At 42.0% G+C, this 15,015-nt stretch overlaps 1 protein-coding gene across 1 annotated transcript in view; it reads left to right on the plus strand.

The window, feature by feature from the left end:
• lig1 (ligase I, DNA, ATP-dependent) overlaps positions 1 to 15,015 on the plus strand; it is a 41,247-nt gene that overhangs the window by 18,520 nt on the left and 7,712 nt on the right. The window contains exons 19-24 of the mRNA XM_019264904.2: positions 3,881 to 3,991; positions 6,424 to 6,495; positions 7,892 to 8,036; positions 8,711 to 8,793; positions 9,304 to 9,456; positions 13,916 to 13,969. Of these exons, the coding sequence (XP_019120449.2) occupies positions 3,881 to 3,991; positions 6,424 to 6,495; positions 7,892 to 8,036; positions 8,711 to 8,793; positions 9,304 to 9,456; positions 13,916 to 13,969 (618 nt within the window). The remainder of the gene's footprint in view (positions 1 to 3,880; positions 3,992 to 6,423; positions 6,496 to 7,891; positions 8,037 to 8,710; positions 8,794 to 9,303; positions 9,457 to 13,915; positions 13,970 to 15,015) is intronic.

Here is a 15,015-nt window from a genome sequence, read left to right on the forward strand (position 1 = left end):
GTGCACAGCCCATATTGAAATGTCGATATTAAAAGAAAATTCCCATCTGGTCTATCAGGGGCGCGCTAATGAATCTGAGAAATTCTCAAAATTGTCAGAGCATTTAACTACTAAATCCCTTCGCTAGGCTTTATTAAGACATAGACTTTATTAGTGCAAATCGGTGCATGCTTGTCCTGCACCGAGTTTCACTCAATGTTCTTCTTGGAGAAAACACTTCGATGTGTTTTGTGTCTCCAAACAAACAAGAAAAAGCGGTTAGAAGGAAAAAAAGGTGAAAGTATCTCGTCGTGTTCTGTCGATTTAGGGGAATTTAATTTTAAACTAAAGTATCGACGAAAAGGCTTAAGTTTAAAGCACCTTTCTGACACCTCATTATCCATCCTTAGTGGACAGATTACACTCATTACTTCTCACTGTAAGAACTCAGAGCTGAGAACTAAACCGAAATATAACTGTAGGGTTGTTATGAATGAACACAGATGAGACTATAGAATAGTTTGTGAATGAAGCGTCTCATTTTTTTAAAATCTCACATTTAAGACCACGGGAGGCTGCAACTACAGGGTGAAGCAGAATCTGTGTAGGCTGTTTATTTATTTTTTATGGGCCCAGTATAGCATGCTTTCATCTTGCTGCTGTGGCCACGCAGCAGGGGATCACGGCACTGACCCATGCTGTTAAAGCTGCAGGGGGCCAACCTGGGACGGTCTCCTCCCTCAAACCAAATGGTGTCTTGTGTAAGTTTAGTTTTCTACTTTTCCATCCTTATTTTTTTTGCCTACTGATCACTTCAGCACCATCAGAGCTGTATAAAGTTGATTGATATTGGAACATTTCCTCCATCACGTCCAACGTTTCCATCGGGCTGATTTATACCAAATCAGGCACTGTGGTGAAAGCACAGGTTCTCTCATTCATTTGAACAGGAGTCGTGTGTTTGAGCTGTAACAGCATGAGTTGAAAAATTGCAGTGACCTGTGGCGAACAGAAGTTTGGCCAGATTTTAACATTTTGAGGAGAAACGCAGCGCAGTATCACACCTGGGTGGCCAATCTGACAATCAGACATGTCAAACCTTCCACAACCAGACGGAAATATAACTGAAACAGGACGCTATCCCGTGGAGTTAATGGACTAAACTACCATGCTCTCCCAGTTGTGTTCTGGCTTGGTTTATTTCACGTACCCAACTTCCTATGTCTGTGTCTGGCTTTCAGTCTATGTTGTTTGTTTGTCTGAGAGAGAGCTACAGCTGTGGTCAAGCGACATAGACGGTGAATGAGGGAGTGGGAGCGCCGAGAGCGAGCGAGCCTGTGAATGAGAGAAATAAAACATTCACATCGCCTGAATCTGACAGTCGAGGGACTCTGGTTGAAACATTAAAACATTAAAAAAAACAATGACAAAACCAGCAGGAGGCTTTTATTTTGAAGTAGTAAAAGAAACGTACTGATTGTTTTCATCGTTTTCACAATAAGATTTTTTTTTTTTGGCTCTTTTGGTCAGTGGATGAAAAAAACTGTCTGATTGCTGAGATGCTCATGGTGCAGTTTGAACTAGCACACCTCCCAAACATCAAGAAGAAGAGCTTCTTTCATCTGTGGTACACCAACAGCTCCGTGCAGCCCCGCCCGGCCTCTCCAGCTATCCACAAACATGGTCAGGTCACGGCAGAATATGAAAACCAGAACTTTTCTTTCCCCTCTCATCACTTCACATCTTGCCCCCTCACGTTTTCTCTCTCACACTGACTTTCTTTTCTTTTCTTCTTTTTTTCAGAACTTTAAAAGCTACGTGACTCTTTGTCTCTCGCTCTCACCCCTTTGCTCCCCCTCTGTCCACCTGTCGTTTCCTCATGTCTCTCCTTGTCTAATCATTCCTCCCTCCTTTCTTCTTCCTCTACTTCTTGACCCCGCTCGGGTCCCTCACTACCCCGCTGTTCTCCTTTTCACCTCTTTCTCCTCTCCTCTCACACTCCTGTCTGTCTCTCCTCCTCTTCTTCTTCTCATCTTTTTCAGCACTTTGATAGAACCTGTCTGTGATTTTTACTTTTTTCGCTCTGCCTCCTTCCCCTCTCACCACTCCTCTCTCTACCTTACGTATTCACTCATGCTCATGCTCATGACTGCTGCTTCTCACCTTTTTTTTTTGTTTTTTAGTTTTTGCTTTTTTTCCCCCACCTCCCTTCTCACCATTTGTTTCACACTCTTCTTCCACACATCTCCCACCCCTCTCTCGCTCTCTCTCTCTCCTTTCTTGCTCCTCTCCCATCTCCTCATTCTCTCGATGCTCCTTATCCTGTCATGTCTCTCCTCTGCTGTTTCCCGCCTTCCTTTTCTCATCGTTTCCGTTGCCTTAACGCTGAGAAAAAAAAAAGAGTGAAGTTTGGGGTGTTTGGTGCTTTCTTTGCATGCCGTGAGAAAGATGCACCTCTTTTTTAAAATGAAGGCAACATTTCATTCTATTTAATTTGAGCTCTTGTGTTTAACGTGTGACATTTCGTTTGCCGTGACTGTGCTGTGAAAAAATAATCCGTGTCACATGTTTAAATGAAGCTTTCATTAAGAAATCCATTCATCATTAAGGTGGCAGACGATTGATGAATCCCTCCTTCAATTAAAATGTGCATCCTCAGTCCTGACTTCATGTTGTCATGGCTGTGTGTGTGTGTGTGTGTGTGTGTGTGTGTGTGTGTGTGTACACACATTTTTATAAACACAACCAACGAACAATGCCTGAGCGAAACGCCAACACTGCACAGAGAAGATGGTCTGATTAGATTTCACAGCACCTTGCTGCATTATTTTGCATATTAATGAGGGAAAACTAATTTTCCTGAAGCTACCATACTGCCTTAATGCCTCCAATTATAAATTAATATTAATGCATTCACATTTATATTAATATAAATGCATTAATTACAAATTAATGTGTTACTTAGCCTAATGACCCTATGAGTCTAACTGCTTATGCCTGACGTGTTCGACTGTTTCCAAAACAACCTGTTGCCTCTAATCTGTCCGTTAACTGTGATTGCACGCTCTGATCGCCTTTCACTTTTCACTCACTGATCTGCTCTCCGCCTGGTTCAAGTCGTACATTTTCAAAAAGCATCCTCGTGGCCCCCAAATCGACCAGGCCGACGAGGGATTAACACCCCTAATCTCCACACGCACGATTTGTTGGCTCGGATAATTAGCAGCCACTTCGTCTGATCTTGAAAATCTGCGGCGATAGTCGATATAATCCTGCCCCATAGATGGTTAAACCCTGTCAGAGTTCTTCCAGCACGGGGGGGAAATATCATCTGCCAAAGCCTTTTAGTTGATGCAGGGATGGAAAAAAACAAACTGAGAAGCAAACTGCAAAAAAACAACAACAAAAAAAACGTCTCGAGTGAAGCTTCTGGCTTTTGGCACAACGTGGGCTTCGGACCAAAAGATGGGGGCGGGTTTAACACTTTGCTAACTGGTTAAGTAGAAGAGACGGTAGCAATAGACATACCTACTGAAGAGTGTAGCGATAAATGTAGTGTGTTAATGTGTTGACTTCCAAAAGCATTTGGAAACAAATTGAGGGCAGCTGTAGGTCCTGAAACAGCCTGAACATGTCTTCAATTGGATTGCTTGTATCTATGCCTTTTTTTAAAGGCTCCAAGTTTGTTAGATTTACTTCAGTGAAACTTCCAGGCAGTCCTCTGATTGCTGCTGCAGATGTTGCTCATATGCAGTTTGGCAAATAACTTCATCCTTCTTTCTTTTCTTTTTTTTAAATCTTAAAAGCCCTCCTCATATCTCTACTGAATATATATAATCTCATATCTTTTATCCGTGTATAACTTCCCTTTTTGATGTGTCTTTTATTATTTCTTTTGAAGGTGAAGAAGGACTCTGTGGTGTCCTGCGTCCTGGACGCGGAGGCCGTGGCCTGGGATCGCGAGAAGAAACAGATCCAGCCCTTCCAGGTCCTCACCACTCGTAAGAGAAAGGTAATGGAGGGTCTGAAGGATGAGTCAAATGCTCAGGCTGCAAAGTAGGAGAGGACGACGGTGATCAGAGAGAAAAGTGAAAAGGTTGAAGAGAGAAAACAAGACAGAGATAAAGACCAGGAGGTAGAGGAGAGGTAGATAATGGAGTGAAATGATCCGGCAGACGGAGGGAGATGGACGGAGAAAGAGCAGACAGAAAGAGGGAGAGATTGATAAGTACGAGGCAGAAGAGCAAAATGGATCGAGGAGAGAGAGGAGAGGCGTGAGATTGCAAATGTCAGCGAGGTGTTTTTTCAGTTTTGATCAGAATAACGGCCTCTTTCCACTACACCAATCACATTAGAGAGAAACGGCGCCCGTTACCTTGTCTTTGTGTACGCATGATGACCTCTTTGTAAATTAGGAAAAGGAGAAATGAGAGCGCAAATAATGGAGAACACGATGATGAAAATGGCTGGAAATGATTATCCTGATGATTTTTTATTTTTTTTGCTGGATTTTTATGAAATCATGATTATTTGTAATGATGGTTTGATACACAAACTGATTTTACAGGCGCTGCCGGCATTTTGCAACAACAGTCTCCACTGTTTTACGACCAACGAGCACTCTTGTTGAAATGAAATATTTCAGATGAGGAGATGAGACCAGATATGGACTAATTAAACGGAGGGGTGTGGGGGTGGGTGGGGGAGTGAGAACGAGCGGAGGGATAAATCTGGAGAGAAACGTTTCAGGTTTAAAGCTTGCAGAGGCATCTTTTAAATTTCACACCAGCGGAATATCATCGACTTCTGGAGGAGAAGAGTTTTTCTTAAAGAATCTTAAGAGCCGGTCGCACCAGCTGCTTCAAACTGATTATAATGTAACTTTGCTAAATTGAGAATTACGCATATTCAAAAAAAAAAAATTCTCACAGAGGGATTAGTTGCTAAGTATATTGACTGTTACCAGCTATGGAAACAAGCTAACGACAAAGCTTGCTACGACACGAGGCTGTTGACTAAAAGATTATATGAAATACGGACACATCTTAACAAAGGATTAAAAGGATTAGTAGGTGATTTTGAAGATGTTCGCCCCCCCCGTCACGATCTGATCTGCATGAGTTCTGACAGCCGCTTCTGTTTCAGATGCTGGTTTTCGCTCATTAATCTCCCAACGAATCTCTTATCAAACCTCTTAACACCCGCTCGCTATTTTTAGCAACGAGCCACGTAAAGGTAGCCGGCTTCTCATTCTCAGCCATTAGCCGAACGTGTCACATTGTAATGTACACTTCATGCATTATGCCGCTCGTCTCATTTTCAGGGTTGTGAACATTAATTAGACTGCCACTCAAAACGAGTCTCTCTGCTTTCTCAGCCAACAAAAGGTAATTAGACATCTTTTGAATTGTTGTTATTGCAGCTGTTAGTGACTTGCAAATTTGGAAAGGTAAACCTAATGAGATTTGATTAATGACTCGGCGGGATCTGGAAGGATTTGGATTCGACGAGCTGCTGCGTCGATCCTGCTGCAGCCACTTCCTGTTTGCATCGTTTGATTGCTTTTGATTCGAGCGCTCTCTACGAGTGTTTCCCCGCAGCTGATCACAAATGAAAAGTTTGTTGTAACGAAGACATTTCTTCAAAGTGATCTGTGGAGTGTCCCGGTACACAGATCATTGTTTGCATGCAGAACACACCGTGTGCATCCTTGAAGCTGAAGGAATCTCAACTACGTTTCCCGCCTCGTTAAAAAATTGCAAAAATCATTTTGGTGTTGCCGCCTGTAGATCAGCAGAATAGCATAAATCCACTGGCAGAACTGTTTCACACACACCACTCAAACATTGCTCCACAGAGCAACACAGTATCTTAAAGGTTTAATGCTGCGACCTGATTTAGTAAATCACAAGTTCGAAACGATGCAGCAGCCGCAGAAAGATTGACTTTACACAGAAAGTTGTTGGCCTAACGAACGGCTGCTGCAACACAATCTTAGAATTCAACATTGCTTCAGCACAGTTATGGAAAAGTCCTGGAATTTTACATCAGGGTGGAAACACTGTAATAAGGCAGAGTCAGGCCTCTGGAGACTGTCGGGTTTAAACAAGAGCAGAATAAACAGGACGAGGTGCAAGAGAGGTGAGAGCAGGAGATGGAAAAGCAGAAGAGGTGAATGAAGCGAGTCGAGGAGAAGGAAGCGAGGGGGGGAGAAAGACGAGGAGATGCGAGGCTGTTAAAAAGGTAGAGGGGAGACTAACAGACAGGAAGGAAGGGTGGTTAACTCAAGATGAACAGGAGTGAAATCAAAGAGCTCTTTGCAACAAGTCCCATGGTTTGATGTAGCGATTTGTGAATACGATGCGTCTATTTGCATGTTTTTGTCACGGGGAGGGGAAACAAACATTAAAATGTATTTGTGTATGTGTTGATGCCTCCTTGTAGGATGTGGATGCCTCGGAGATCAAAGTCCAAGTGTGCGTGTACGCCTTTGACCTCCTCTATCTCAACGGCGAGGTAAGGCCTGGTGCTGATGAGGAAAAATATTACCTAGAGATCTCTCTCAGTGCTGCTGTTGTCATTTAAAACTGCTGTGTGTGTGTGTGTGTGTGAGTGTGCACAAAGTTTATTATTTGAGGGTGCGCTCGTGTGCTCGTCACCCCGCTGAGATGCCAACAACGTCCCTGAATGCCAATGATGGTACTACTGGAGGCCGTAACTAGATAATGATTGTAACGCTCATTGTAATTCCAGCGGAGTGTGTCTGAGTGAGTGTGTGTGTGTTTTAGAGAGAGAGAGAGAGAGCGCCTTTTTGAGACAGCCTCTGCTCATGCGTACGTGTGTGTGTTGTGGATGGTAATTGTGTATGTGTGTGTGATTCTAAATAATACACATTTTTGTAAAGCTAATTTCCTCAAAGTCAGCCGGAGTAAATGCAAATCAGTGACTGTCTCCATCAGCCGATGCTATGTCAGTTTTCCCAAGTGGTCGCAAACACAACAACAGAATTAAAAGAGCAGGAAGTTGTGCCGCCTCCCACCTAATATGGCATTTATGTAAATGTTATGAATTAATTCGTCTCTGTATGTTGTCTCACTTTTTTAAGCTGTTTTTTTTTATTAATTAATTTATGTTTAATTGATTTTCTAGGAACTCTGACAGTCCTATTCTCTGAGCACTGCGTCCTGTTCACTGCTAACTGTATTGCTGGCCTCAGGAGGGCTCTTCATGCCCACCACCAGCACCACCACCCCACCCTCCATGCCAACACCCAGCCAATCATTAGTTGCTGTTAGCGGCACTACAGCTGCCACTGAGGACCAAGGTCACGTCCTTGGTGCTTTTTTTTTTTTTGGGAACGTGGCAGATTTAAAGACCTACACACACATTACACATGTTGTTTTGAGGGCACAGATGCAGCAAACATTAATATCTGGTGAAACCTGGCAACTTTTTAGCGCTTGTCCCGAATATGTAGGCGCATCTCCGTTTCTGCAAAGCGTTGTTTCGCAGTATGATAGTAAAAAAATGGAATTTGTAGCCTTTTCAATTCATTTTTTCGATGCATATAATGCTCCCAAAACAATAGTAGGTGGTGGAAACCTGCTCATAGTGAATGTGTGTAACCAAGACTCTGTGTTCTGCTGGTTTGAGAGTCTACGGTGTGTGTGTGTCTGTGAGTGTGTGTGGGTGTTTTGTATGTGTGTCCAAAGCTGTCGTGACTGTGAGTATACTCTGAGACTGAGTTTGTGTGTGTGTGGGTAGCTAGTTGAGATGGCATTTCATCCTTGTCATCGCAAGGCTCCAAGCTATGGAGAGGAAATGGTTGTAATGATACAGTTTTGCCATTTGTAATGATGTGTGTGTCTCTATATATAAATATGTGTGTGTGTGTGTGTGTGTTTGTGTGTAGTCCCTGGTGCGACAGCCGTTGTGTCGGCGTCGGGCTCTGCTGAAAGAAAGCTTCTCAGAGGTGGAGGGAGAGTTTGTGTTCGCCCGATCCATCGACTCCGACAACACCGAGACCATCGCCGAGTTCCTGGAGCAGTCTGTCCGAGGTGTGTGTGCGTGTTTGTGTGTGTGTGTGTGTGCGCAACAAATCCAGACTTTTTCTTACTTCCTTTGTCTTGAACTTTTTGTGTGTGTGTGTGTGTGCTAACTGTGTACTTGTTTCCCTGCCTGCTGGGTCTTGAACTTCTTTTTGTGTGTGTGGGTGTGTTGCGTGTGCGTTCCATTACGTTTGCGCCCCTGCCTGCTGCCTTCATGTATAAATTGAGTGTGTGTAGTAGTTGTGTACTTCTTTGTCTGCCTGCTGTCTTTTGTTTGGCCTGCACGTTGGTTGTTTCAATGTGTTTATGTGTGTGTGTGTGTGTGTGTGTGCGTGCGCAACAGGGACAGAAGCTTTGACTTGTGTAATTGAGTTTTTCTTGTGTGTGTGTGTGTGTGTTTGTGTGTTTGTGTGTGTGTGTGTTCATGAGACGTGACATGGAAATGTTTCCCGGTGTGTGTTTATGATAATAAACACACACCGTATATAAGCCTGTGTCCTTGTCTGTCTGTCTGTCTGTCTGTGTCCTGAATATATTGAGTGTGTCTCAGAAGAAGACAAAGACCTTCCATGTATCTGAAAGATAATCTGTTCATTTCCTTTCTGCACAACAGTCGTGTTTTGGGGTGTTAATGTATGTGTGTGTGTGTGTGTGTGTGTGTGTGTGTGTGTGTGTGTGTGTAGACTCCTGCGAGGGCCTAATGGTGAAGACTCTGGAGAAGGACGCCACCTATGAAATCGCCAAGCGCTCTCATAACTGGTTGAAGGTGTGTGTGACCTGGTGGTAACTTAACGCACAGTTTGTAAACATCAGCACGCACTGACCCAAAGCTGTGCTCCCTCATCACACAAACACACAGACGTGAACACACGTGTATGTAATGCCTTCTGTGTAAAATCTCAACATACAACTAAAGTGAAGCGTAACAACGACGAGTCCTCGTGACGATAAAGAGCAAATCTCTGATCTTGTCAGAGTAACGTTTCCCAGACACCTTCGACGGTAACACTGAACATCATTTTTACACAAGTTGGTTTCAAATTTCTGAAGAACAAGAAGATTTTTACCATCTTCAGGCTCCAGTTAAAACCTCTGACAGTTCACATTGTTAATAAGTGACATTTAATTCTGACATTTAATCAGTGCAAAGATTCTTTTCAGAGCCAACATGAATACTGAGATGCACTCTCTCATCACATTTGTTTATTCTTTTATATTGTTACTTCATCATGATGTATAAACTAATATCTCTCTCCCGCTGTCTTCCCCCACGCAGCTGAAGAAAGACTACCTGGAGGGCGTGGGCGACACGGTGGACCTGTGCGTGATTGGCGCCTACCTGGGAAAAGGCAAGAGGACGGGCACCTATGGAGGCTTCCTGCTGGCCTGCTACGACGAGGACAACGAGGAGTTCCAGTCCGTCTGCAAGGTGTGTGTCCGAACTCCGTACACGATAAGTTTCTGAAATAAGGAAATTAATCTACTTATTTGAAACAAGCCCGAATTAAACGACCTGGATGCAGGTTTGTGCTTTGATCACACTCACCATCACGCTGGTATTCACTTTATTTCCTTCCCATCTGAATAACAGCAGGGTGAATTAGTGCACATGTTGTGAACGGTGCATGCCTGGAGTCGGCCGGGGCCAAAGGCCTCGAATTAAAACGCCTCCCAGAGAAACTCATTTTATGTTTCTGGCCTCAACATGTACGTCAACGTTTTCAGGGAGCGTTTGAATCGCAAAGTTCAAAGTGTTAATCTAATTTAATTCTACCTTCCAGCAGTACATGTATTTAATGATTCAGCCTGTGGGAGCAGTGTGAACACTTTATCTCTGATGTCACATTGTATCAAAGTGTTTTGTTGGTGTTTGCAACATGCATTTTCAATGTTTTTATTAAGGATAGAGTGTTGAGTGTTTTCTCCTCACGTCTGTTTATAGTGTGTGTGTGTGTGCATGCTGCGGGGGTGGTTTATGTTTCTGAGAGTGTGTCTGTGTTTGCTTTTGAATTGTCACTTTCCCCCTCAAATCTTTGTGTCTACAAGTGTGTGTGGAGGCGTGACTGGGTGCATCTTAGGATACGTGGTAAGCATGTATTGGAGTGTCCGTGACCACTTGTGTGTACTTCCATGTGAGTCACCACAGAGCAGAAATTCTGTCTCTTCTCCATCCTGCAGAACCTTCAATCTCCATATTTTGTTGTTCTTTAACTTTTCCGAAAGAGGATTTGGTGACCAGCACCGCCTGCGTCACTGTCTCATACTTGCACACATTCACCCCTGAAGCACAACGTTCTACTGTCGGCCACTGGAGCTGACGCAAGTTACAGCGCCCATTAGAAGCAGAGTTCTCTTCCTCTTCTTACTAATTCTTCTATAAATAAAATCTTTTCACACTTCTACACTATCCTGGCAAAGTGAGGAGAGGATGGATGTTTGAATTTGAATTGTCCAACAGAAGACGCTGTGCTAAACTCTAAATAAACACGGACTGAACTGCAGAATGTTATGATTCGGTCACGGGTGTCCTGGTGCATCTCATCATACCAGGTTTTGTTTTTTTTATTGACTCTGTTTTTCACACGTTCGGCTCAGATTTTGGCCACATTTAAATGAAGCATCCAAATTTCCATTCTGAAATCTCCTGGCTGGCACTCTGATCTCAGCCATGTGTGGATAACTTGGCAGTCACACCTTGTTCTTAAAGTTGTTTTGGTGCATTACCTCCCCCATGCTCAGCAAACTTTAGTAATATGCATGCAGTCCTTTTTAAAAACAAGAACCAAAATCAGTTCGTTACCTCTACCAAGGAGGTTATGTTTGCGGTTCTACTTGTTTGTTTGTCTGTCAGCAGGATTATAGAAAAACTGCGGCCTGATTTTTATGAAATTTGGTGGAAGTTTGTAGAATGAGCTGAGGAAGTTAAATGGAGTGGATTGATTTGATATCTTCCAAGTACATTTCCTCAAGTATTGTACTAAAGTACAGTTTGAGCTGTAGAATACTTCTACTCCTCTACATTTATCTTACATCTGTAGTTCTGAGTTAACTTTTATCACATGATCAGTTTATGAAATATGCATTGTTGTAGCTCAAACTGCCCTACAGCAAAATAGTTTATCATCAGCTCTACCTTAAAGGCATAAGAATGCTGATAGTATGTTAATGAATCAGTGGAAATATTCCAATAACATAAATGTTATACTCTGATTGAGGCGTTTTGTATAATGAGTACTTTGCTGTGAATATTTTACCTTTTTTGATTACGCAACCTTTTTACTTTTTCTTTTCTCTCTGATATTTTTCATTGAATTTTAGTCACATTTCCGCAACATGTTTATAAAATGTAGAAATATGTTTTTGCCTCCCACTAGCCACATCTACAAGCCCTTATTCCAAATGAATGTTGTTCCTGGAGTCTTGTAGGAAATTGCTGAACGTCAGGTTTTATATTGCAACGTAAATAAAATAAAAAAAGAGCAGAATAAGTAAAGTTAAAACTTCTTGATCTTTTCGAGGTCGAGGCGGGACAGATCGTCACAACCTTTTTACTTTGAACGCAGCTTTGTTATATTGTTGTATTGCAACTTTTGCTTTAAAATCTCAATACTTCTTCTTTTCAACACTTCGGGCACTGAAGTTGTGTCTACACTACATAAAAATATCAACCAAATGTTGATTTGAGTAATTAAATCTTCTATAAGCGGTATAAAATCAGTCTGTATAATAAAATAAGCTTGTCGCACGTCGACGCTGTCTAGAGGTTTAGGGTGTGCGTCATGTGACTGCAGCGCTCGTCATCCGTCTTTTCCTCTTCCACTCTTCAATGTCAGCCGTAAAACAAAGGCAAAAAATAATCCCATCGGCCTTGACATGGTAAACTTCAGGAACCTTCAGTTCGAGGAGCTCTGTTCTAGCTGAAAGCAGAACATAACCCACATTTCCATCTCCCAAATGTAATCTTAAACTATACGTCCTGCTGAAACGCCCTTGAGCGGGACGCGGGTCTTCAGCAGATCCAGGAGCAGCTGCAGAACTGCTGCTGTGAGAGTAAGAGGAACATTAATGAAACGGAAAAGACAATTAGGTTATAGTCACAGAAACGGCTTGTTGTTTGGACTCTCATAAATATCTCATGGACTCACCCAGTGGCTCATTTGTTTGGATGTTTGGTCCTGACACACTGTTATTAAAGGCAGAAGACACTGAAACATCTGATTAAATCCCACTTTTGTTGTTTATTTAGGGTCTTTTTCATAGTTTCACCTGATATAGACATCAGAAACTACTCTCCCTTCATCTTTTATTTATTTATTTATTTTCCGAGCATGTATTGGCGTACGCCTGTAGCTTGATTTTCATGGGAGGAACAACTAGACAGACTTTCTTAGATTTTGAACACCAAAACCTACTCGAACTTGTGAATCAGAGGCTCGAAGCAAAGTGTAGAATGTCCATTCAAAAACAACACAAGCTTACGTCTGGATAACAAGAAGTGAAATCACAAAGAGCATTTGAAATGTTTCTTGTCTGCAGGGATGAGCGATGAACGTCAATAACTTTTGAGTACAACCCAGAACGTGTTAGTAGAATCTCTGTTGTTCGGCTTTGATCAGATATTTTGTGATCTAAATCAAAAGGTTTTATCTTTATCGAGTCGAGTTTTCGTACAGCTGTTTTGTGTTAAGACAACAATAAACACAGATGGATTGATATGTTTGGGATGCATCGTTCAAAAATGGAAACCGTAATAGGCCAACCTTTCTTTACCGAATGTTTCTGGCTTCCTTTCATCAGGGACGTCTGAGGTTGTTTATTGTTTCTTTATATTCAGTCCAACCTAGAAACATTACAGAATAATTTCAGTATAATTAAAAAGCAGTGTTTAATTTTCATGGACTTGCATTGAGGCCTGATCGACACCTTCTTGTGTGAGTATTATCAAAGTTAGAAACTATTTAGTTAAAGCTCCAGTGTGTTTTTTTTTTATTTTATTTTTAGATTAGATACAGAATATTGAGCCTAATATGCCTAACTATGTTTTTATTAGTGTATAATCACATGAAAATAACATGTTGCGGTAGAAAGAAAAGGGTAAACAAGTGGCTTGCAATCAGAAGTTACCACTGGATGCTACTCAGTTCTTTTAAATGAACTTATTATTTTAAGTGTTTTAACCCTCTGGTGTCCAAACAATCGCCCACAACTGCAAAAAGCAATTCATGCAGCCTTTGATTCGGCCCCAGAGGGTTGATTGACGATATCCAGCCCTCCTTGTTAGTAGTTTTAGCTCAAACATGCCTGTATGACTCAAATTAAGATGCTGTAGGGGTCTGATTATGTCATTCAACAAAAACAAACAGGTCTTTGTGTTTGTCTTAACTACACAAACGGCACCTACAGAGTCGGTTGTTACAGTTGGCTCGGTAGAGTTATTGGCTTGGCCAGATAGATAAAACCAGAATCCATAAAGGTGCCACCATTGAATAAAACACCTCTAAACCTTATTATGGTGACTGCAGGCTCAGAAGCATAAAGCTTCTGTTGGACACCTGCAGGAAACACCTTTTTGGAGTGTATCTGTGAGCTGGAAAATACTGTATTTGCATGATATACCAGCCTTTTTTTTTGTCTTTCTTTCCTTTTCCTGTGCACGTCAGCCCACTAGGTGATTCTTGTGTCTCAGCGGGTTCGGGTCTTTTGAGGGGTGACATGACGCTTCAGGCGAAGCAGTTAGACAAGGCGTTCTTGGTGTAGGGGTGGATTTGCTTGCTGTTCTGTGTTCTGCAGCTCGCTGCCAAATGTCTGCTGTCTCACCATGAGGGAATATGTGTATATCTAAAAGCGTGTGTGTGTGTGTGTCTCTTATCATCTTTCGTCTCTTGCAGATCGGGACAGGCTTCAAGGATGAAGATCTGGAGCAGCATTACAAGTTCTTAAAGGTAAAGTGGCACGGCGTGACTGTCGCACTTAGTAGCTCGGTAAAAAAATCACAACCGCAACACTTGTTTTCGCTCAGTGATGCCTTCATTTGAAGAAAAATAAATCATAACCTGGGGTTTTTAACTCTCTCCAGCAACAGGTGCTTTATTTTTCAACAGAATCAGCAACATTTTTTAGGCTCAAAGAGTCGAGTCGAGTGTCGCTGAGGTATTTAGAGCCCTTTCATTCTACAAATAATCATTCATTCTACAAATAATCATTTCCTCACTTAATTTATCTGTTCCACCATTTTTTTTAGGTATAATATAAAATATAATATGAAAAAATAAAATGAGATGTGTCGACTACACTCTACGGTGCAACTCGGATACTGAAATCACTTTGTAAATGATGCCTCTAGGTACCTATTTTACGTTGCCCCAAATGAGAGAAGTCATAGAAATGAGCTCAGATATTACAGAAAATAAGTTTATTTCCCCTCCGGCTCGTCCACATACTTTCCACTATTCCCGACGTGCCATATATCACGTAAAATGAGTTACAGAAACATCAATAAATTGGCTTGTACGCATGTATTTCCTTGCATTTCAGACCTTTTTTCTTGGATAATATTGGACAGAGACTTCTAGTCTCACCAATACAAAAATCTACATTTTTTGCAGTAAGTGTGCGTGCTCCGATGTCGGGTAATGACTTTTCAATTTAGATTTGAAGAGGCTCGCTCCAGAGCAGCAGAGCAGCAGCAGCGTTTGAAGAAATTGACAACCGCTCTCTAAAAAAACGATGGCTGTTGTGAGAGTCACAATTCATCCGAGTACCCTGTTGACTTTATTGGCTAAATTTGGATCCGCTTTTACAGAAGTGAGAGCGGAGAGGCTTTTTAAAAATCTGTTTGTGAAAGTGGCTAATTGTGAGATCATGCTCACTTGTACAGATGTGGTACACAGCGTGGTGGGTTGAAGTCAAATAACCTTAAAGTAATATTTTAAAGGTTAAGGGTTTAGACTCAGTGGCACAAACTGCTGCAGTGCAAAATTGCCATGAA

Source organism: Larimichthys crocea, chromosome II (assembly GCF_000972845.2).
Source record: "Larimichthys crocea isolate SSNF chromosome II, L_crocea_2.0, whole genome shotgun sequence".
Classification (NCBI taxonomy): domain Eukaryota; kingdom Metazoa; phylum Chordata; class Actinopteri; family Sciaenidae; genus Larimichthys; species Larimichthys crocea.